Source organism: Cetorhinus maximus, chromosome 9 (assembly GCF_964194155.1).
Source record: "Cetorhinus maximus chromosome 9, sCetMax3.hap1.1, whole genome shotgun sequence".
Taxonomy (NCBI): Eukaryota; Metazoa; Chordata; class Chondrichthyes; order Lamniformes; family Cetorhinidae; genus Cetorhinus; species Cetorhinus maximus.
Window position 1 is genome coordinate 22,904,256 of NC_135887.1, and position 23,810 is coordinate 22,928,065.

A 23,810-nucleotide genomic window follows, 5' to 3' on the forward strand; every position below is an offset into this window, starting at 1 on the left:
TGCTTTTCACAGCCACAGAGCATCCAAAAGCATTTTACAGCCAATGAAGTATCTTTAAAGTGCAGTCATGCAGGAATGTAGGAAACGTAGAAGTCGATTTGCACACAGCAAGCTCCCACAAACAGCAATATGAAAATGAGCAGATATTCTGCTTTTGTGATGTTGATTGATGTTGAATCAAGGTGCGTCTTTAGTCCAGGTTGGTTCTGCTTGTCATGAAGCATTCTGAACATTTTCCCACCAGCATGTTATTTAAGGAAACTATGCACCTAAAAATTTGGGGCAGAATTTTGTAGACATAATCCATGCCAGAATTACGGTACGATCTGCAGGTCAGGAACCAGAATGATGAAGGAGCAAACTTTGTCAAGGTTCTTTAACTGAGCCACATCAATAGCACCCTGCATTCAGGTTCCTGATCAATTAGGGAGAGCTGATAGGATGTTGCATCCATTCTAGCAAAAGAAGGATCTCTAATTAAAGAAACCACAGAATGGGTTAGAGGGGCTCATTAGCACTTGGGTTTTTGAGGTTGTAGCAACCACAGGAATGGAAAGGAGACCAGGTAAGGCTATTTCCGAGGTCTCTCACTCTTATCTAGAAGTTCTGCTGTGGGATCTGAGAGGCTGCAGATGTGAGTGTTCCCATGAGTGGGAGGAAGAGACCAGCCTCCCCAACCAAACAGTTATGGATTGAAGATGCTGAGGAAGTAAGCAGCAGACAGCTGGATAACCTGGAGACAGTGCACCAATAAGATCCAAGCGTAATACTTTCAGGTGCCAAGTGCCTCACTACAAGACAAAGCTAGCTAGAAATATAAAAACAGATAAGAGTTTTTACAGATATCTAAAAAAGAAAAGAGTAAGTAAAGTGAGCATTGGTCCTCCAGAGAGTGAGAATGGAGAATCAATAATGGAAAATAAGGCAATTGCGGACGAATTAAATAGATATTTTGCATCTGACTTCATTGTAGAGGATACAAATAACATCTGAGAAATAATTGTGAATTAAGAGGTGAAAGGAAGGGAGGGACTTCAAACAATTACCATCACCAGGGAAAGGGTGCTGAGAAAATTATTAGAACTAAAAGCTGACAACTCTGCAGGTCCTGATGGATTTCATCCTAGGGTCTTAAAATAAGTGGCTGCTGAGATAGTCGATGCATTAGTTTTAACTAGTTTAAATTCCCTAGATTCCAGGGAAGTCCCATTAGATTGGAAAATAGCAAATGTAACTCCTCTATTCAAGAAAGCAGGGAGACAGAAAGCAGGGAACTACAGGTCAGTTAGCTTAACATCTGTCATAGGAAAGATGATAGAAGCTATCATAAAGGAGGTTATAGCAGGGCACTTAGAAAATTTCAATGCAATCAGGCAGAGTCAACATGGTTTTGTGAAAGGGAAATTGTGTTTGACTAATTTATTAGAGTTATTTGAGGAAGTAACAAGTAACATGCATAAAGGAGAACCTGTAAATGTAGTGGTACTAAGATTTCCGGAAGGCATTTGGCAAGGTGCCACACCAAAGGTTACTACGCCAAATAAGAGCTCATGGTGTAGGGGGTAACACATTAGCATGGACAGAGGATTGGCTAGCTAACTGGAAACAGACAGTTGCATAAATGGGTCATTTTCAGGTTAGCAAGATGTGACAAGTGGAGTGCCACAAGGATCAGTGCTAGGGCCTCAGCTATTTACAATTTACAACAATGACCTGGATGGAGGGACTGAATGTATGGGTGCTAAATTTTCTGATGACACAAAGGTAGATAGGAAATTAAATTGCAAAGAGGACATAAGGGGTCTGCAAATGGATATAGACAAGTTAAGTGAGTGGACAAAAAATTGGCAGATTGAGTATCATGTGGGGAAAATGTGAACTTGTCCACTTTGCTAGGAAGAATAGAAAAGCAGCATATTATTTCAATTGAGAGAGATTGCAGAGCTCTAAGGTACAGAGGGATCTGGGTGTCCTGATGCATGAATCACAAAAAGTTAGAATGGGGGCCCAGCAAGTGATTAGGGAGACAAATGGAATGTTGTCGTTTATTGCAAGGGGCAATGGAATATAAAAGTAAGGATGTTTTGCTACAGTTGTACAAGGCATTAGTGAAGCCACATCTGGAGTACTGTGTACAGTTTTGGTCTCTTTATTTTAGAGAGGGCATAATTGCATTAGGAGCAGGTCAGAGAAGGTTTGCTCAACTGATTCCTGGGATTGGGGGTGTTACCTGATGAGGACCAATATCCATTGGAGTTTAGAAGAATGAGAGATGATTTTATTGAAACATATAAGATCCTGAGGGGGCTTGACAGGGTGCATGTTCCCACTCTCCTTGTGGGAGAGACTACAACTATAACTAGAGTCTAGAATTTTTTCAATTCCCTTTTGAAAGTTACCATTGAATATGACTCCACCAGCCTTGCAAGTAGTATACTACAAGATCATAGAAACCTGCTGCATGAAAAAAAAATCTCACTTCCTTCTGGTTGATTTGCCAATTATCTTAAATCAGTACTCACCCACCAGTGGAAACAGTTTCTCTTTATTTGCCGTATCAAAACCCCTCATGATTTTGAATACCTCTATTAAGTCTCCTGTAACATTCTCTGCTCTAAGGAGAACAATCACAGCTTCTTTAATCTTTCCACATAACTGAAGTCCCTCACCCTGGTACAATTCCTGCACCAACCATTAAAATTGTACCATTTTGTTTAAAGTTACCTTTTGCATCAAGCATATGAATCTTTGACTGAAGCAAGTATTTTACCAACAGAGATCAGTCAACAGAAATGAGGAAAGCGGATGGACAGGGAAGATATCAAAACAAAAATGAGAGAAATAAAAACAGAATTAAAGACAGATGCAAGAAATACAATTTTTATAAAAGGTGGCTATTTTTTCTACACGTGACCTGAGTGAGAAGTAGGAATGTTTATGCTTTTCTATAGAATCCTACTGCGGCATTTAGTATTAATGCAGGATGGGTTCACTTTTTTTTCCATAAGATTCCCTCCTACATCTCAGCGAGTATGTCATCAAGGAGGGAAGAGATCTAAATATGAGGGAGTGTGTTGAAAGACTGCATGAGGCTGATCCGATTGGAATCTTTTTTTTTTGTTTTTAGGTTAGAAACATCTGGGAAAACCTTAAATAAATCCCAGATTTTTATTCTGCATTACGGACAGCAAATTATGCATTTGTGTCAATTCCTGTGTTTAACGTAGAATTCAATTAAAAGGCACTGAAAAGATTCTCTGAGAAACTTTGGCTGGCTTTGTGTACCATTGAAACTTCAAAAAGAAAACTATTTGGATTAAATCAATGTAAAACATCCAACAGGGAACAAACAGCAGACCAGGGTCCAAGTCTGGACCTCCAGCGTCTTCTGTTTGGTGCCTCCTTCCATCTGTTTCAATAGGATGTGACACACACAAACTTTGATCGACTTGATTTCACACTTGATATTTACTTGCATGTTACATTTTCTTTGCACAGCCTCAAGCACTAAAAAAATGTTATGAATTGCTCCAAAAATTGTATTTCCATCTCCTATCTGAACATTCCACTACATTTAAGGAACTCATTAATCGAGGAAACTGCAACTTTGTTGTAATGGGAGAATGTTTGTGGACCACAGATGGACTTGCTTATATTCCCTCTCTCTCTCTCTCTGTGCACCCCACCAGAACTTAATTGTGCACACATGCAGCACAGTTTATTACACACAATAACCCTGGAAGGCGAATGGAGTTTCCTATTTGGGTAAAGTTGTTTCATAAGAATGGATCAAAATGGGCATCATAATGGCATTACCCTGGCAATACAACCAAAACTGGAATAAAAACAGAAAGTGCTGGAAAAATTCAGCAGGTCTGGCAGCATCTGTGGAGAGAGGAACTTAAGTTTTCAACATAAATATGACTCCTGAAGAAGTCATATTGGACTCAAAACATTAACTCTTTTTCTTTCCACAGATGCTGCCAGTCCTGCTGAGTTTTTCCAGCACTTTGTTTTTATTTCAAATTTCCAGCATCTGCAGTACTTTGCTTTAATTTAACCTAAAACTGGAATTTATTATGTGAGGAACTGTGAATGTCAACACGCTTCCTTTAATTAAGAAAGCACCTTATTACATTAAATGATTGGTTAATCTATTTTTGAGAAAGGAATCCTGGGTAGCACACTGAGAAAACTTCCTGTTCTTCTTTAAATAATGGCATGGGATCTTTCATGCTTACCTGAACCGATAGAACAATGAACAGCTGTTTAATGTTTTAATTGAAAGATGGCATTCCTAACAATGCAGTATTCCCTCAAAACTGTACTGGTGTGATAACCTGATTATGTGCTCAAGACAGTATAAGCTAAATGATAGAATTTTAAAGGGAGTACAGGAGCCAAAAAAAAACTGGGCTTCATGTATCCAAATCTATGAAGGTGGCAGGACAGGTTAATAAAGCTTTTAAAACAACATATGGGATCCTGAAATAGATAACAACAACAAATTGTATATATATAGTGCCCTTAGCATCGTAAAATGTCTCAAGATGCTTCATAGGAGTGTCATCAAACAAATTTTGACACTGAATCAAATAAGGAGTGATTAGGTCAAATGACCAAAAGCTTGGTCAAAGAGGTAGGTTTTAAGGAGTATCTTAAACAAGGAAAGGGAGGAAGAGGCAAAGAGGTTGAGGGAGGGAATTCCGGAGCTTAGGGATTTGGCCACTGAAGGCACAGCCGCAAATGGTGGAAAATTAAAACTGAGTCTGCTCAAGAGGCTAGATTTGGAGGAGCACAGATATTTGATATTTGTGGGGCTGGAAGAGATTACAGATATTGGGAGAGCTGAGGCTATGGAGGGAATTGAAACAAGAATGAGAATTTTAAAATCGAAGCATTGCTTACCATGAGCCAATGTAGGTCAGAGAGCACAGGGATGATATTATGGGCGAATCGATAAAGAAGCATAGGGTACAAAAGCAAGGAAGCTATGTTCAACTTTTATAAATCAATTGTTGAGCCTCAGCTGGGGTTTTGTGACAAATTCTTGGCACTATATTTTAGCGAGGAGGGGATATAGTGAAGATTTAGTAGAATGATACTAGGAGGGATTTCAGTTATGTGGTGCGACTGGAGAAAGTGGGTTTGTTTTCCTTAGAGAAGGTTAAGGGAAGATTTAATAGACCTGTTCAAAAGTATATGAGGTTTTGAGAGTGTAAATAAGGAGAAACTACTTCCACTGGTGGGTGTGTCAGTAACCAGAAAACACAGATTTAAGATAATTGGCAAAAGGATCAGAAGGTAGTTGAGGAGAATTTGTTTAAGGAGTGAGTTATGATGATCTGGAATGCGTTGTCCGAAAGGGCAGTGGAAGCAGATTCAATACTAGCTTTCAAAAGGGAACTGGATATATTCTATGAAATCCTGGACTGGGGCTCTAACCCACAACTTTCTGACCCAAGGGGGTAGAATGTTTGCCAAGTTAGCCAATCTGACACTAAGCAAACCAGATTCCAACAAATCTGTAACACAGTTTCCTGACTTACAAATGGCACAGGAACAGCATAAAGAGAGGCCCAGTGACAGGATGCTTCCCAAACTTCTCAAATGCAAATAATACATTTTACCAGAGATATGGCATTGGCTACAACGGCTTGCAAAAAACACTGAGCCAATTCTGGATACCAAGGTACAAGGGAGTAGGACAAAGGCAATACTGATTCAGAGCTGATAAAAGGTAACTTTAATACTGATAAGGAATTTCTTCACAGTGATCAACAATGCAAATGGACTTTAAGTAATATAGATGAAAATCCTGAATTTAAAAAACACCAAATGGAGAGAGTACAGACTAATTTTGAATGGCTGAACTAATACGGACCAAATACTTTTCCTCATTTATAACTGTCTTGCCAAAATAGAGCAAAGAGGATTAAATAAACAATTTTGTCAGTACCTAATTTTGGAAGTAAACAGGTTTCTTGAAAGCAAAGGGTTAAGTGCTAGCTATTTGAATTACTAGCTTCACACTTGGAAAGAAATTTCTTATCATTACTGTCACCTATATTAAGATTGAGCCAAATCCACCCACCCTCAACTCCCACATCAAACAATCCCTCTTTGACAGTCAGACACAGTAAAACACTGTTTGTGCTATATTTACTGCAATCAGATTCTCTGTTATAATTCATTTCACAAGTTATTCATTTCAGCTTGGAATCTTTCAGCCCTAGTGTTATATATCTACAACTCATTCTCTGTGGAAGCATTCAGCTTTTATCTGCGTCCAGCTAGTCTCAATGCTGTTGTTGTACACTTTACTCTCTCAGAAAATCTGTTGAAGTTCAGATCAGGGCCAGTTGAAAATAAACAGAGTCGCCACCCAGCTTTTGAACATATGCTTAGAATTTTACTGGAAGTGAGATAGATAAAGAGTCCATGCAGCTGCAGTGTAATTAAAAGAGCAGCTAAAAGCCATGTGGACACAATAGAAAAAGAGGGAGTTTAAACCCTGTTCAATTCCAAAAAACTGAAGGACTCCACAAAAATCAATACACAAAGGAGTGGGGGAGAAGCAAGTAAATTGTTCTAATGAACAGCAAATTATTTCTTATTCTTCCAATACTTGCCAACAGGACTAAGCATTTATTTCTTTGTCTTCAGCAAAGCTTGAATTTGGCAAGTTTCTAATGGGTACATTGATTTCCAAGTACCAAAACAAAGATCAAGTCAAAACAATTTTACTGAAGCAGAATCCTACTCCACCCGACACCTTCAGCCCTAAATCTCAGCATAGCCTTTCATACCTTACTCTCCAATCCTCTCCCCACTCTGCCACCCCAAACCATACAGCAGCTACACTCGGTAATTCTCTCCATAAACCTCTTTGCCTTGCTATCTCTTTCCCACTTTATCAAAGGCAAAACACAAAATCATGGATGCCTCTAGTCATCTCCCATCATTTCTCTCCTATTTCCTTCTGGTCATCCATCGTCCAGCCCCAAGTGTATTGTTCTGGAGTGTCCGGGAATGTAAAATTAATTTCCAGACACTGCTATGAGTATTCTAGGAGAAAAATATTTTTTTTTAAATTGTTTTCTTCCCATTTTCTTTGAATATGTTCATTTATTAGTTATAAAACTATTGGAGATGGAAAAAATGAATGTTTGACTGACAGTCAAGAATCAATGGGATAATAAAGAGTAAGTTTTCTTTCTGGTTGACTGAGGGAAAGCGGTGTGCCATAAGGATCAGTGTGTATGGTAACTCATGGCAGGAATGTGGGTTGGAGTGATTGAAGGTCATGTAATGAAACCTCCAGGAATATGTTCAACCAGAGCTGGGAATCCTACCCTTACCCCACCCCATCATAACATGCCTGAAGATGTTTACTTGAAAGGTGCTATATAAATGTAAATTGACACTGAACCCATGCCCTGAAAGCTTGTCTTATCAATGAGTTTTCACTGCAGTTTTCTCTTGTTGATTCCAGATGTGGGTTTCGCTGGCAAAGCCAGCATTTGTTGCTGATCCCTAATTGCCCTTGCTAGGCGATTGTAGAAAGCAGTTAAGAGTCAACCACACTGCTGTTGATCTGGAGTCACATGTCGGCCAAACAAGGTAAGGTTGGCAGATTTCCTTCCCAAATGGGTCTTTACAACAATCAATGATAGTTGTCATGATCACCATTAGTGAAACTAGCTTTATGTTACAGATTTATTCATTGAATTTAAATTCTACAAGCTGCCGTGGTGGGATTTGAACCCATGTCCCCACATCATTAGCCTGGGCCTCTGGATTACTACTACAGTGACATTACCACTGTGCCACCATCTCCCTACATGGTTGCACATATTAAGGACTGATACAGAATATTTTTCTCCTTAGAGTAAGGAAGGCTAAGAGGAGAAATGATAGAGGTATTCAAAATGCTGGAGGATATTGATAAGGTAAATAAGGAGAAACTGTTGCCAGTGCTATTTGGGTCGGTAACCAGAAGGACACAATTTAATGTCAGCAACCTGAAATGTTAACTCCGTTTCTCTCTCCAGACATGCTGTCAGACCCACTGAGTATTCCCAGCATTTTCTGTTTCCATAATCAAATTTAAGGTAACTGGCATAAGAACCAGAGGCAAGATGTGGAGACAGTTTTTAAATGGAAGGAGTCACATTTCAGATTTTTGTTGACCATTCTTCCATAGAAAGTATGAAGAAAAAAAGGCTTACATTTAAATATCAGGTTTTAAGGCAAATGTATTAACACGTTTATTAACTAGAAAGGCACTGAGATAAAGATGGTTAGCATGCTTATGAGTTAAATTTGAAATTATGTTCCCAAAGACTGCAATCATTTGTTAAGCCTGTCACAGTAACTGATAAACACCTTACACCCATTGTGTTCAGAGATCCTGGGTCTCAGGCATCAGTGGGAGCAATCTGGTGTATGTCATCCTTTTAGGTTGTGAACACATGGAGATATACAATAACAGAACGGAGACAGAGACAGTCGGGGAGGTTCTTTTAAACTAAAAGCTGCAAGGACAGCTATTGCCAGGCTCAGAAAGAGAACGCAGGGGAGCAGTTAGAAATTATTTTGCTTAAGTCAAGCAAGATGACCTACTGAGATGCAGGACAACATACCACATCAATTACTTTGTATTATTACACAAAGACAAGTTGTACTGTTCCAATGAAGAGAGTCTGATCATAACTGATGTTCTGTACGTGCATGCTGTGAAATGAAGCAGCTGAACAATTCGTATCTGACCTGGCCAGACCAAGAGATTTCTTAGTCTGTCTTCAAAAAGATTGAACTGGTACATGAGGGCACATGAGTAAGCCAGTTCCGAACTTGAGGGATACTATTGTTATATCCCTGGATTACAATACTGCTCAATACTGGGTAGAATAGCACCCCTTGTATGCAGGATGCTCTCTCTGCTAATGGGAGTGACTTGACTGCCCTTAAGCTATTAACTATAGCAAGACCCAAAATTTGTAACAGTGGGTCTTTGGCCAGAATGATAACAACAGAGGTCAGTTAATAAGAACAGAATAATGCAGACCACAAGCTCTAACATTTGATTCCTGGTCCATGCCCACTTAACTAACCATGCCAGCAAAGGCTTTATAACTGGTTTCAGCAACTCTGAACTACAGAAGAGAAAGATCACCAAGACTCCCTGCAAAGACTCCTGAAGGGATATCAATGTGTGAGGACACAGGATGAGGAAGGAACGGGACACAGCTGTGTTGATCTCCATGAATCAATAGCCTGACCACTCTTACAGGAAGAATGGCCTCTTGGGCAATGTAATACAAGGTGCCTATGGAGTCATGTGTCAAAACATTGGCTGGGTGGAGGATTAGGAGAAAACACACAATAAGAGTCAAATACTTCACTTTATAGAAGGTAGGGGATTAGTTAGAATATAGTTACAAAAAAACTTCAAAACACTAAACAAGGGGTATCAGGCTGACCATTTTTGTGAATAATTTGCTCTTCCACTTAACGCTATTATTTTGCTGCCGTACTCCATTTACAGAATAAGCAACAACAGAAAAAAATGTCACAAGGCACTTCACAGGATCATAATCAGAGAAAAGTTAACACCAAGCCAAGAAAGCAGTTATTAGGACAGACAGCTGAAAGCTTGGCCAAAAACGTAGATTTTAAGGAGCATCTTAAAGGAGTGACAGGTGGAGAGGTTTAGGGAGGGTGTTCTAGAGCTTAGGGCCTAGAAGGCTGAAGATATAGCCACCAGTGAGGGAAGAGAAGGATGTAGGGGATGCATAAGAGGCCAGAGGTGGAAGAAAGCAGAGTTCCCACAGGGTTGTATGGCTAGAGGCGTTTACAGAGATAGGGAGGTTTGAGGCCACGTAAGGGTTTGAATGTGTGGATGAAAAGCTTAACATGTGGCACTGATGGGCTGGAAGCACAAGGGTGACTGATGAATACGACAAAACAGATTAGGATATAAATGTTAGAGTTCTGAATGAGCTCACATTCATGGAGGATGGCAAACAGGAGGCTAGTCAAGAGAAACCGGATTAGTTAGATTCACCTTCTCAGGGGCAACTAGGGATGGGCAATAAGTGCTAGCCCAGCCAGCGAAGCCCACATCCCATGAATGAATTTTAAAAATGTCAACTTTGGAAGAAACAAAAGCATGAGTGAAGATCTTGGCAGCAAATAAGCCAAGGCTGGGGCAAAGATGGGCTTTGTGATAATAAGGATATGGAGTCGGAAGCTCAGTTCAGAATCACAGAATTCAGAATCACAAAATTTTAACAGCACAGAAGGAGGCCATTTGGCCCATCGTGTCTGCGCCAGCTCTCCAAATGAGCATTATGACCTAGTGCCATTGCCCGGACTTTTCCCCGTACCCCTGCACATTGTTTTTGTTCAAAAAATCATCTAATGCCCTCTCGAATGCCTCGATTCAACCACCCTCCACACACTTCCAGGCAGTGCATACCAGGCCGAAACCACTCGTTGTGTGAAGAAGTTTTTTCTCATGTCACATTTGCTTCTTTTGCAAATCACTTTAAATCAGTACCTTCACATTCTTGATCCTTTTACGAGCAGGAATAGCTTCTCCCTATCTACTCTGTCCAGCCCCGTCATGATTTTGAACATCTCATAGATGTTCCTATAGACCTATAGAGGTCTACAGCACAGAAAAAGATCCTTCGGCCATTGAGTCTGCGCCGGTCAAACAAGTACCTAACTATTCTAATCCCATTTTCCAGCACCAGGCCCATAGCCTTGTATGTCATGGCATAGCAAGTGCACATCCAAATACTTCTTAAATGTTATGAGGGTTTCTGCCTCTACCACCCTTTCAGGCAGTGAGTTCCAGATTCCCACCACCTTCTGGGTGAAAAAATTCTTCCTCACATCCCCTCTAAACCCCCTGCCCCTTACCTTAAACCTATGCCCCCTGGTTATTGATCCCTCCACCAAGGGGAAAAGTTCCTTCTTGTCTACTCTATCTATGCCCCTCATAATTTTATACACCTCAATCATGACCCCCCCTCAATCTCCTCTGCTCCAAGGAAAATAACCCCCGTCTATCCAATCTCTCCTCATAACTAAAACTCTCCAGCCCAGGCAACATCCTGGTAAATCTACTCTGCATTTTCTCTAGTGCAATCACATCCTTCCTATCATGCGGATTCCAGAACTGCACACAATACTCTAGCTGTGGCCTAACCAGCGTTTTATACAGTTTCAGCATAACCTCCCTGCTCTTATATTCTATGCCTTGGCTAATAAAGGCAAGTACCCCATATGTCTCCTTAACTGCCCTATCTACCTGTCCCGCTACCTTAAGGGACTGGTGGACATGCACACCAAGGTCCCTCTGATCCTCGGTACTTCCCAGGGTCCTACCATTCATTGTGTATTCCCATGCCTTGTTTGTCATGCCCAAGTGCATCACCTCACATTTATCTGGATTAAATTCCATTTGTCACTATCAGCCTATCTGAGCAGCCCGTCTATATCCTCCTGTAATCTAAGGCTATCCTCCTCACTATTTACCACCCCACCAATTTTCGTGTCATCCGCGAACTTACTGATCAACCCTCCTACATTCAAGTCTAAATCATTTATATATACCACAAACAGCAAGGGACCCAACACCAATCCCTGTGGAACCCCACTGGACACAGGCATCCAGTCACAAAAACACGCCTCGACCATCATCTCTCTATCAAATCTCCGCTTAGCCTTCTCCTCTCCAAGGAGAACAGTCCCAGCTTCTCCAATCTATCTTCGGAACTGAAGTTTCTCATCCCTGGAACCATTCTTGCAAACCTGTTCCGCACTCTCTCCAACTTGTTCACATCCTTCCTATCATGTAGTGCCCAGAACTGTAGACAATAGCTCAGCTCAGGATCAAATAAAACACAGAGGCTAAAAACAGTCTGGTTCACCCTAACGTAGTGGGCAGAGAGGTGGATGGAATTAGTGGCGAAGGATCAGAGTTTGTAAAAGGGACCGAAACGATGGCATCAGTCTTCCCAATGTTTAATTGGAGGAAATTGCAGTTCATCCAGGACTGGATGTCGGGAAGAGCCAGAGTTCGGTCGAGAGAGGTGGTGCTGAGGCAAGAGCTGGGTGTGGTCAGCATACATGTGGAACCTGATGCCTTGTCTTTGGATCATGTTGCCAAGTACAGTAAGCGGGCGAGCAGTAGTAGGAGGCCATGGACAGGTCCTTGGATGACTCCAGAGGTAATATTGCAGAGTGTCAAAAGAGAGACCACTGCAGGAGATTGACAGTCCCACTTAGCTGGACAACAAAAGAGAAGTGTTGTTGGATGGTCTAGTCAACAATGCCAAAGGCAGCACACAGGTTGAGAAGGGTATGGAGAGATAGTACATCACGATCTCAGTCACACAGAACATTATTTGTTACTTTGATTAGGGAGGTTTCAGCACCGTGGCGAGTGGAAACCTGAGTGGAGAGATTCAAACGTGGAGTTGCAGCAAGGATGGACTCAAATTGTAGAAGCGACAGCATGTTCACAGACTTTGGAGAGGGAAGGGAGTTTAAAATTTTAACATCCTTGTTTTCAAATACTTCCATGGCCTCACCCCTCCTCATCTCTGAAACCTCCTCTAGCCCTACAAGCCTCTGGGATCTCTGCACTCCTCCAATTCTGGCCTTTTGCCCATCCTTGATTTTCATCGATCCACTATTGGCCCTAAACTCTGGAATTTCTCCATCCTGTCAAAATGCCTTTACCTCAGCACCTCTCTCTCCTCTTTTAAAACACATGTGACTCGGGGTCAAATTTTGTTTGGTGCCGCTCCTGTGAAGTATCTTGGGACATATTACTACATTAAAGCTACTATATAAATTCAAGTTTTTGTTTTGTTGTTGTTGAGATGGGACAGTCATGTGCAAGGATTGAGGTATCAAGATTAGGTTTTTTTTGAAGAAGGGAGTGGTGACTTCAGATCTGAAAGGGAGCAGATCAGTACCTGAGGAAACGGGTTACTATTTCAGCTAGCATGGATACCAGGATGGGAAGTTAAGTGGTTTGTAGTTTCGTAGCAACAAGGTCAAGACAGCACAACGTACGTTGCATCGATACAAAGAGCTTGGAGAGGATGTGAGAGGATATAGAAGAGAAACTAGAGAAATATTAAATTTCGGGACTAGGGCAGGATGCAACTAAATTGCCAGGGGGATGGGATCCTGAAAGGTAGTTCAGAGAGGAGAGAAGCTAAGATGGAATTAGAAGTTAAAACGCTCACAAGTGAGTCTGGAAGACAGAGGAAACATAGGCTAGATAAGAAAGGAGTGAGTTTAGCAAGGCTAAATGGAATATATCTTAATGCAAGGAGCCTGAGGAATAAGACAGATGAGCTGAGGGCACAGATGGGCACGTGGGAGTATGATATCATAGCTATGACCGAGACTTGGCTAAAAGGGCAGATTGGCAGCTCAGCATTCCTGGTTATAGGTATTCAGGCGAGATAGAGGTGGGGATAGAAGAGGAGGGGGGGTCGCAATATTGATCAAGGACTCAATTATAGCAATGAGGAGGGACGATATCATGGAAGGATCATCAAATGAGGCCATATGGGTAGAAGTAAAAAACACAAAAGGGGCAAACACACTGTTGGGTGTGCACTATAGGCCCCCAAACAGTCAGGGAGAGATAGAGGATCAAATATGTAATCAAATTTCAGAGAAGTGTAAGAATAATAGGGCAGTAATAGTAGGGGATTTTAACTACCCAAATGTTAACTGGGATAGTTATAGTGTGCAAGGTAGGGAGGGAGCAAAATTCTTCAGTTGCATCCAGGGGAACATTTTAGCCAGTACATAAAAAGCCCAACAAGGGAGGTGGCAGAAAATGAGCCCGGGCAGGTGGAAGGCATATTAGTAGGGGAGCATTTTGGAGACAGTGACCATAACTCAGTTAGATTTAGGATAGTTATGGAAAAGGATAAGGCTGGGCTGGGAATAAAAGTTCTAAACTGTGGTAAGAATAATTTTACTAAGATGAGGTACGATTTGGCCCAAGTGGACTGGGAGCAGCTATTTGCAGGTAAAACTGTGTCAGAGCAGTGGGAGGCATTCAAGGAGGAAATAGCGAGAGTACAGGGCAAATATGTTCCCGTAAAGACAAAGGGTGGGGACCAAGTCCAGAGAACCCTGGATGTCACGGGACATAAAGGTTAGGTTTAAGAAAAAAAGAGGAGCTGATGGCAGAAACCGAGGGCTCAAAACAGCAGAGTCCCTAGAGGAGTATAAAAAGTATAAGGGGAACTTAAAAAGGAAATTAGGAAAGCAAAGAGAATGCATGAGAAAGCATTGGTGGGTAGAATAAAGGAAATCCCAAAGTCGTTTTTTAAATATATAAAGAGCAAGTGAATAACTAGGGAAAGAGTAGGGCCAATTAGGGACCATAGAGGTAATGTGTGTGTGGACCCAGAAGACATGGGTACAATCCTCAATGAATACTTTGCGTCAGTCTTCACAATGGAAAAGGACGACGCAGGTATAGACATCAGGGTGGAGGACTGTGAAATATTAGAGGAAATTAACATAGAGAGAGAGGAGGTACGAGCGGGTTTAGCGGCTTTAAAAGTGGATAAATTCACAGGCCCGGATGAGATGTATCCCAGGCTGTTGAGGGAGGCAAGGGAAGAGATATCAGGGGCCCTAGCAGTAATTTTCAAGTACACTCAGGCCACAGGTGAGGTGACAGAGGACTGGAGGACTGCTAACGTTGTCCCATTATTAAAAAAGGGAGGAAGGGATAAACCAGGAAATTACAGGCCTGTCAGTCTAACCTCGGTGGTGGGGAAGTTACTAGAAAGAATTCTGAGGGACAGAATATTGAAGAGGCACGAATTAATCAGGGATAGTCAGCAGGGATTTGTTAAGGGAAGGTCGTGTTTGACAAATTTGATCGATTTTTTTGAGGAGGTAACCAGGAGTTTTGATGAGGGTAATGCATTTGATGTGGTCTACATAGACTTTAGCAAGGCTTTTGATAAGGTCTCTCATGGCAGACTGGTCAAGAAATTAAGTGCCCATGGGATCCAAGGCAAAGTGGCACACTGGATCTAAAATTGGCTGAGAGGCAGGAAGCCAGAGGGTGATGGTAGAGGGATGTTTCTGTGACTGGGAGTCTGTTTCCAGTGGGGTTCCGCAGGGCTCGGTGCTGGGGTGTACATAAATGATTTGGACTTAAATGTAGGGGGTATGATCAAAAAGGTCGCAGATGACACGAAAATCGATAGGGTGGTAAACAGTGAGGAGGATAGCCGTAAACTATGGACTGGCCAGGTGGGCAGAGCAGTGGCTAATGGAATTCAACCCGGAAAAGTGTGAGATAATGCACTTGGGGAGGACTAACAAGGGAAGGGATTACACTATGAATGGTAGAACCCTGGAAAGTACTGAAAATCAGAGGGACCTTGGTCCACAGAGCTCTGAAGGTAGCAGGACAGGTAGATAAGGGGTTAAGAAGGCATATGGGATACTTGCCTTTATTAGCCGAGGCATAGAATACAAAACCAGGGAGGTTATGCTGGACTTGTATAAAGCGCTGGTTAGGCCACAACTGGAGTACTGTGTACAGTCCTGGTCACCACATTATAGGAAGGATGTGATTGCACTGGAGAGGGTACAGAGGAGATTTACCAGGATGCTGCCTGGGCTGGAGGGTCTGAGCTATTGGATAGGCTGGGGTTGTTTTCCTTGGAACAGCGAAGGTTGAGAGGGGACCTGATAGAGGTGTATAAGATTATGAGGGGCATAGATAGGGTGGATAGGAAGGCACTTTTTCCATTAGTAGAGGGGTCAATAGCCAGGGGGCATAGATTTAAGGTAAGAAGTAGAAGGCTAAGAGGGGAGTTGAGGAAAAACATTTTCACCCAGAGGGTGGTGGGTGTCTGGAACTCACTGCCTGAAAGGGTGGTTGAGTCAGAAACTCTTGTAACATTTAAGAAGTATTTAGATATTGACTTGTGTTGCCATAGCCTCCAGGGCTATGGGCCAAGCGCTGGAAAATGGGGTTAGTGTAGTCAGATCTTTGTTGACCAGTGCAGACATGATGGGCCGAATGGCCTCCTTCTGTGCTGTAAATGTCTATAAACCTTAGGGGAAGCTTGGCAAGAGAAAGGGTATGATGTAATAAAGAAAGTCAAATGGATGGTCTCAACCTTAATGACAAAAAAGTCCATGAAAACCTCGCACGCATTGTTCGAGGTGAGGCCTGAGGGGGCAGAAGAAATGAACGGGTTTAAGGCAATTTTTTTGTAATGGGAAAAGAAACAGTCCAAGATGCTTCTGGAGTGGGGAGCGGTTTTGGCAGAGGAGAACAGGGCCTGATATTGTTTGATGGTTGGAGAATCTGGAACAAGGGAGCATAGCCTTAGAATTAGAGCTGGGCTGCTCAGGGTACTATCGTAAAGCACTCCTTCACACCAAGAGCAATGGAAATCTATGGGCAGAATCGTCCCAGATTTGCACTAAATGTGGTAGTGGGTGGGTAAAACAAAGCAATGGCAGCTTTTCACGCTGTATCGTCCCAAACCTGCCGCATTAATTATGCATTCCGGGGATACACGCTGTTTTGATGGCAGACTCCGATTTGCCTGCCATGCCGTCACCTCGCTGCTTCATCACGACAGGTGCCACATTTAAAATATCGCCACGCGCACTGCTTCCAGACCAGGATTGCAGCAAAGAAGACATGGCCCTGAAAGGCAAGAAGACTGCAGCCCTCAAGCACCTTTTGGACGCAGTGGAAGCCTGTTGTGCTGTCCTCTGCCCCTTCTCTGGCCGCAGAAGAGGCAGCTACATTACCACTCCGGCTTGGTAGACGGTGGTAGTGGTGATCAGTGCCAATTGTTATGAAGTTATTAATGTATATAATATTACTGGAAAATACTTTTCTTTTAAAATAGAGGCTTAGTCTGTGAGTGTGTCTAATTGGATTAAAGCCAGCTAGTCTGGGTACTTCGATGTGTACTAGTTTTGAGCTGTAAGAGAGGTAGAGTGCATTTGCATTTTTTGACTAGAGCATTCAAGAAGTGGGGTGAAATCTGGTGCCTAGCTAGCAGAGACTAAGCAATATGTTTATATTACTAATAAAATTGGTACTATGAAAGGGGTTTTATTGTTAGAAGAGGTGGAGCTGAAAGAAGCTATACAATGAGAATTTACATTCAATGAGATGTGCTGGAAATAACCGATAGCAGTTTTGTGTGTGCAGGGCAGAGGCAATGTAAGATCAAAGTAGCTGTAAGCCTACAACTGTCTCCACAGGAATCAAAGTGAGAGGAACCTCATTTTGAATATGTAAGGTGAAAATGCTTTGCCTGGTGTCTGGTTAAGTCTATGGGCTGCTGTTACCTTAATGGAGATTAGTTTGGGAATTTGTTAAAAGTTATGATGGTAGTAATTTGTATATATTTAACTTTTATAAATTAATAAAATGTTTCCTTTAGTTTAATATAAAACCTCTCGAGAACTGGTGGTCTGGTTCCTGAATTTAGAGTTGCATCTCAAACATACCACTTAAAAATATAGGTTATGGCAGTTGTTTAAAGCGTCCCCCTGGGATTTTTAAATAACTCAGCTTTACCAAACTGCTGTCTCATAACAACAATGTTGCAAAAGAGAGGTTAGCTATCCAATGTGGATAGAGGATGAATGATCTCATCCGTGCAGCCAGGGTTTGGCAACCATCTTATCACTCTAAACTCACACACTCAACTCTATCATACATTCACTAATACCTCACTCACTGCCAGCTCAAGGGACATCATCACTCTTTCTCACACACATACCCTCACATGTCCATCTGGCTTCATCTCCTCTGGAGACTGCGTCCTCAGCCTTCAACATCCTGAGGCCACTTGCACAGATCAACATGTGCCCCCACACACACCCTCCTTCCCCAACACAGCTCTCATCCTGCTGGCTCTTCTCTTGCCTGAAGCAACTTCTCCCCTTTTCCCAAGCAAGCTCTAGCCCTGCAGCCGTTGAAAAGCCACCCACATATGGCTGATCTGGTAGGTAGACATCTGCTGTGAGCCCCCCTAAAAGTGATGTGGTGGTGTCTTTGAAGCCTGGCGCTGATGACTGCGAATGCTGATCGCAACAAAGTAGGCAAACAAACCTTCAAGTCCTGAGTGAAGTGCAGCCCGCTATGTGCAAGCCTTATATATGATGTTGTGAAACATGTCGGCATGTTTTTCCATTGATGTGAGCGGACAATCCAGCAGCGGCAGGGGATGAGTCCGGCGGGCTGGCCTTATAATGATATGCTGATGTATTGCAATGAGGTTCCCGCCATCGGCAAGCAGAGTGGATGATCGCAAACTGGTTTCAAAATGTCATGGAACCGATTTTTGGCCTTCACGCCACCGCACACGCCCGACACCGATGGGCACAGAACATCCTGGCCTATAACTCTATCCCTCAAAAAGCATCTTAAGCTGGGGGTCAATTGAAAATTTCAATACTAGGATTGAATTTTTTTTTTTAGGCAAACATACAAATTAGAAGCAGGAGTAGGCCATTTGGCCCCTCGAGCCTGCTCCGCCATTCAATAAAATCAGGACTGATCTGATTGTAACCTCCCACCTACCCCGATAACCTTCCATCCCCTTGATTATCAAGAATCTATCTACCTCTGCCTTAAAAATATTCAAAAACTCTGCTTTCACTGCCTTTTGAGGAAGAGAATTCCAAAGACTCACGACCCTCTGAGAAAATAAATTTCTCCCCATCTCTGTCTTAAATCAGCAGCCCCTTATTTTTAAACAGTGACCCCTAGTTCTAGATTCTCCCACAAGAGGAAACATCCTCTCCACGTCCACCCTGTCAAGACCCCTCAGGATCTTAAAGGTTTCAATCAAGTCGCCTCTTACTCTTCCAAACTAGCAGGTACAAGCCTAGCCTGTCCAACCTTTCCTCACAAGACAACCTGCCCATTCTTGGCATTAGTTTAGTAAAAGTTCTAGAGTATTAAGGATTGCAAAACAAAGGTGGATTGATGGAATTAAGATACAAATCATTCATGATCATATGAATGGCGGAAAAGGCTCAAGGAGCTGAATGGCCTACTCTTGTCCCAAGCTGTGGTCCATGCAGATTTGGTAATGAATGCCTGAACATTGTTGGATATCTCAGTGAAAATCTTTACCCGGGCTTGGGTGGGGGATAGGTAATAGGAATTTTAATTTTAAAAAGAGAGATTAGAGAGATAGGACAAGGTGCTCAAAGGAGGAAAAGGTATCAGAGTGGGGGCTCAGACCAGAGCGAGATTTGGCAATAAGGACCACACCTCTACCATGCCAGTTTGAGCAGGGTAGGCTGTGGAATATATAGTCAGTAGGGGAGGCTTCAGTAAGGGCCAAGTTTCCATCATTAAAAATTAAATTAAATTAGAAATTAAAGAGGTAGCATCTAGGTTTACATTGACCAAAAGATTCCAGTTTCAAATGGACATAATTAGCCAAAGCTGCAAATGGTTAACAGGAAAGTATTCATTTCCTCTTTTCTGCTTTTCATCTAAGTGGGAAAAGGAATTTAAATTACTTTCATTATTTAAGTTCAAACCAAGATTTTCAATGTTTTTTTAAAATGTTTATATTTGGCCTTCCATTGAAATTCCAAGACATTACACCAGGTGACTTACTACTTGAATTCAACAAATGCTGCTCTGAATCTGCAAGAAACCACAAGGGCGTAATCCTGACTAAATCATGTGCCAATTTTGCATAAGAATTTTTGGGGACAAGGAAAGGCCATTCAGTCCTACAAACTCCTTTCTTTTCAATAAATCTGTCCTAAAACCTGCCTTCTCACCAGACGTCTCAAACCCTTCTCTCATAAAGTCTATTAAACAACACAAACTGTATTGGTTTAAGTGATATTCTCCTCCAGCCTATTGACAGAGGTAAGCTAATAAGAATCATACAGCACAGGATGAGACCATTCATTCTACCATGCCTCTCCCAGCTCTTTGAGAGCGATCCAGCTAAACCACTCCCCTACACTTTCCCCATAGTGATAGCACTGATCAATTCTCATGATAAGTTTGAAAGTTTGCTCTGCAAATGGATAATTTTCACAAAATAATCTTTTTTATTTCCCAATTACAACAATGCAGCTAAAGGGATCTCTGTCAACATGCCTATAGTAATATACTGTGCCCAATATATAGTGGGTATACCCTGCAAAGAAATTTGTTCTGCTTAAAGGATTTGGAAATGAGACATTTTAGACTCCTAATGAAACAATGTTTGATTGAACTGGAAGCAGTGCTCAATATTTACCTGTCTGTGGTGCAGGCAGGACTCGGGCTGTCCGGATGGGACCATTACGGACAGAGTACAGCTCCTGGGCCTCACCACTCATCTGTAAAAAAAGACAATGACAAAGTAAAATTTCCCAAAGAACATTCACACATGCTTCTCAGATAATAAATGTTTTATATTTTCACCAACACAAGGACCCAACACTTGTATTTCAGCTAATGACCCAGATCAAAGCCGGTTATGTTATTTCCCTTTTTCTTGTGCCATGTTCTTACCTCTCCACCCATGCCACATTTTGTTTAAAGCCATAAATGGCTCATGTCTCCCAATCTCTGCCTCCTTCTCAATCCTGCAACAACGGCATCCCCCCATCTGACTTCTCCATCACAAAGACCATCTACTTTTAACTCTCTAAGGTTTCCCACTCACCTCTGCTCCTAGCTCAACCTATCTGCTGCTGAAAGCCTCATCAATGCCTCTGTACCATTAAACTCGACTACTCCAATGCTCTCCTGACAAACTTGCATCGTTCATAACTTCAGCCTTTCCAAACTTTGCTACCTGTATCCTAACCTACACCAAACACCACTCGCCCCTTGTCCCTGTTCCTACTAACTTGCAATACCTCAAATTTAATAGTTTCAAACCATGCGTTTAAATCCCTACATGGTCTCACTTCTCCCCTTTATTCTATAAGCCTGTTAGGAAATAGAGATAGTTTAAGTAAGTTATATTGGTATTTGTGGGCGTTAGGAATGAGTTTTAGCTTTAAAGTTTAAGTTTGATTTGTATTTCCGTATCTGTGTTAAGAAAGGTCAAATGGAGTTTTAGTTTCACTTTAGAAAGGTGCTTGCATTTCTAATGAGGAGTTTTACGACCCCTAAAGAGAAAGTAAACATACACGGGTAGAAGGGTTGGACTGTTGCCTAGCAACAGGGGCCCAGAGAGGCAAGTCCCTCCCACAGAGACACATAAACAAGGAAAACAGCAGTTTTTTTTGGAAGCTTTTTGAGTTCAGTTGGTTTGAAGACAGCTGTGAAGCAGAAACAGCCTAAAAGTGTACACATAGCAAGTCCCAGGCTAAGGAAAACCCCACAAATCCTGGGGAGTGGAAGAACATAAAGTCCAAAGATGACCTTCTAGTCAAAGGAAAGACAGGAACCTGGAACAGGTCTTGTTAAGTGAAGTTAAGAGTGAGGGACAGAGAGAAATGCTTCAAGCTTCAGAGATAGAGACAAAAGCTGCAGAAAGCAGATTTAAAGAAAGAACAGCTAGCAAGAGGCAAGAAGGTCCAAAGAGACAACTGAAGGTCTGTAACTCTTTGCTATGGGCATGTGAAGCAGTCGTGTACTGTTGACGGCTGAGCTGGTAAGACAGGGTGCATGGAAGATAGCTTGAATGCATATGGTGACCCAGGGAAGAGGAGCATCAGAAGGAGAGTTCAAAACCCTGGAGGTGAACCCTTGTGGGAGGCATCTGAGAGAAAGCGTCGGTTTGGGAGAAGATTCCAAGGTGAGGTCTTGGAAGCTGGGGATTGGAACCCTCATGTGAAGGATGAAATTCAGTGAGACTGGTTGGTTCACGGTGTGACAAGCGTCTTGGGGGACTTGAGGAGAGATCCATAGCAGCTGGTTGAGGCAGCATTTGTCACTTAGGGTCAGAGTGTGGTATGTCTGACCACAGGGTGCTATAGATTTACAAGGACTGTGTACATTAGAGTATAAGATAGCTTTTGTAACTTGTGTTAGCCTTACAAATCTGTATATATCTGTAAAGGTATAGTTGTGGGTGAAGGACAATTATAATACAGTCATCTTTTCTTGTTGAATGAATGTTTTATTCTGTTAAAAATTCATCAGCTGACCCCTGTGCCTCTGTTCAGTAGCTACTCTCCACATATCTAAACAAACAAACAAAAATTAAGATCTATCAAGCTAGGTTCCATTCTGGGATCAGGCTTGTCCAGGGGTAACCTCAGCTGGGATCATAACAAAGCCTCCCATTCCTCAGAATCTGGCCTTTTGAGCATTTCCCACTCCCTTCGTAAGCTGTTGTTGTTTAATTCTGAAGTCCTCAGTTCCATTTACAACTCTTCCAATCACTACAGCTGCAGCCTGACAACACCTCCATGAGAAAGCTTCGAACACCCTTCTTAATCCAGTTTTTAAGAAGGCTTTTGTAAACAAAGGAACAAGTAGCAGAGTGGTTTTGTGGGGGGGGGGGGGGGGAAATTACAGACAGCAGGAATTCTATGACGGAAGTATCAGTCTCTTTCAGCTTGGCTCATTTGTTAGCAATCTTGCCTCCAAGTCAGGTGGCTGTGTACCTAAGTGCTACTTAAATGATCTCAAATATATAATTTAGGCTAACACTCCATGCAACTCCAAGGAGTGCTGTGCTGCTGGAGGTGCTATCCTTCAGCTGAAATGTTCAGACAAGACTTGAATCCCATGATACATTTTGAGGAGGAGCAGCAAGTTCTTTGAGGGTCCTGGGAAATATTCATCCCTTGTCCAACACTGCCAAAATAGGTTACCTTGTCAGTGATCTTATTGCTGTTTGTAAAGTCCTGCAGCAAGCAAAGAAGACAGTTGTGTTCATCTACATAACAAGTGACTGCAGTTCAAAGTTCTGCATGAAATGTGAAGTGCTTTGAGATGTTTCCAATAGATATGACAGGTGTTATATAAAGACAAGTTGGTTCTCTGATAGTGGAGTCTTTTCTTAATATCTTTAGCCTAACACCTGAGGAATCTGGGCATCTGTCATCAACAAATGGTGGATTTTCCCTCATCCACAGCATTATGCCAATTGTAGCATCCGTAGTGTCACACTGGTGAAGATCAGCTAACTGGGCTCAAACAAGTATCCAAACCCAGATATGTACTGATTAGTACTATATTGGGAGGGCCCCTTCCATGCTGAGCCACCAAGGGAAGTATTTGTTTTGTTTAAAAGAAGTCACTGTTTTTGTGACCCGAAAATAACTCTCATCCACCGTGATAATCTTAATTCAGCATCCTTTTTGTCTGCAGCAGGTACAATGCAGCATGCCATTTATCACTGAAAGCAGCTCTTACTTTGGGTTTAGAAACATGCTAATGATAGCCTCAGTCTTACCAAATGTAGCTGGGTGCACCGGCATGCTACTAAACCCAATGTAAAGCAGCTTAAAGAATAATTGCCAATGGGAAATAAATAAAAATCAATGACACACCTCTGACACATTACAGAGTAGCACAGAGAGAGGCCTTAGAGAAAGATACTTCACTACTCATTAGGTTGGGATACTTCCATAGCCTCACCCCTCCCCATCTCTGTAACCTCCTCCAGCCCTATAACCCTCTGAGATTTCTGCAGTCCTCCAATACTGGCCTCTTGTGCATCCCTGAATTTAATCGCTCCACCAATGATGACTGTGCCTTAAGGTGTACAGGTCCAAAGCTCTGAAATTCCCTGCCTAAACATCTCCATTTCTCTACCTCTCTTCACCTTTAATAG

The 23,810-nt window shown here is 42.1% G+C and overlaps 1 protein-coding gene across 6 annotated transcripts in view; it reads right to left on the reverse strand.

Moving 5' to 3' along the window:
* Window positions 1-23,810, reverse strand: part of bcas3 (BCAS3 microtubule associated cell migration factor) — a 1,018,944-nt gene that overhangs the window by 874,567 nt on the left and 120,567 nt on the right. For all 6 annotated transcript variants that reach the window (XM_078548265.1, XM_078548260.1, XM_078548263.1 and 3 more), the window contains one exon: window positions 20,328-20,409. In XM_078548265.1, the coding sequence (XP_078404391.1) occupies window positions 20,328-20,409 (82 nt within the window). The remainder of the gene's footprint in view (window positions 1-20,327; window positions 20,410-23,810) is intronic.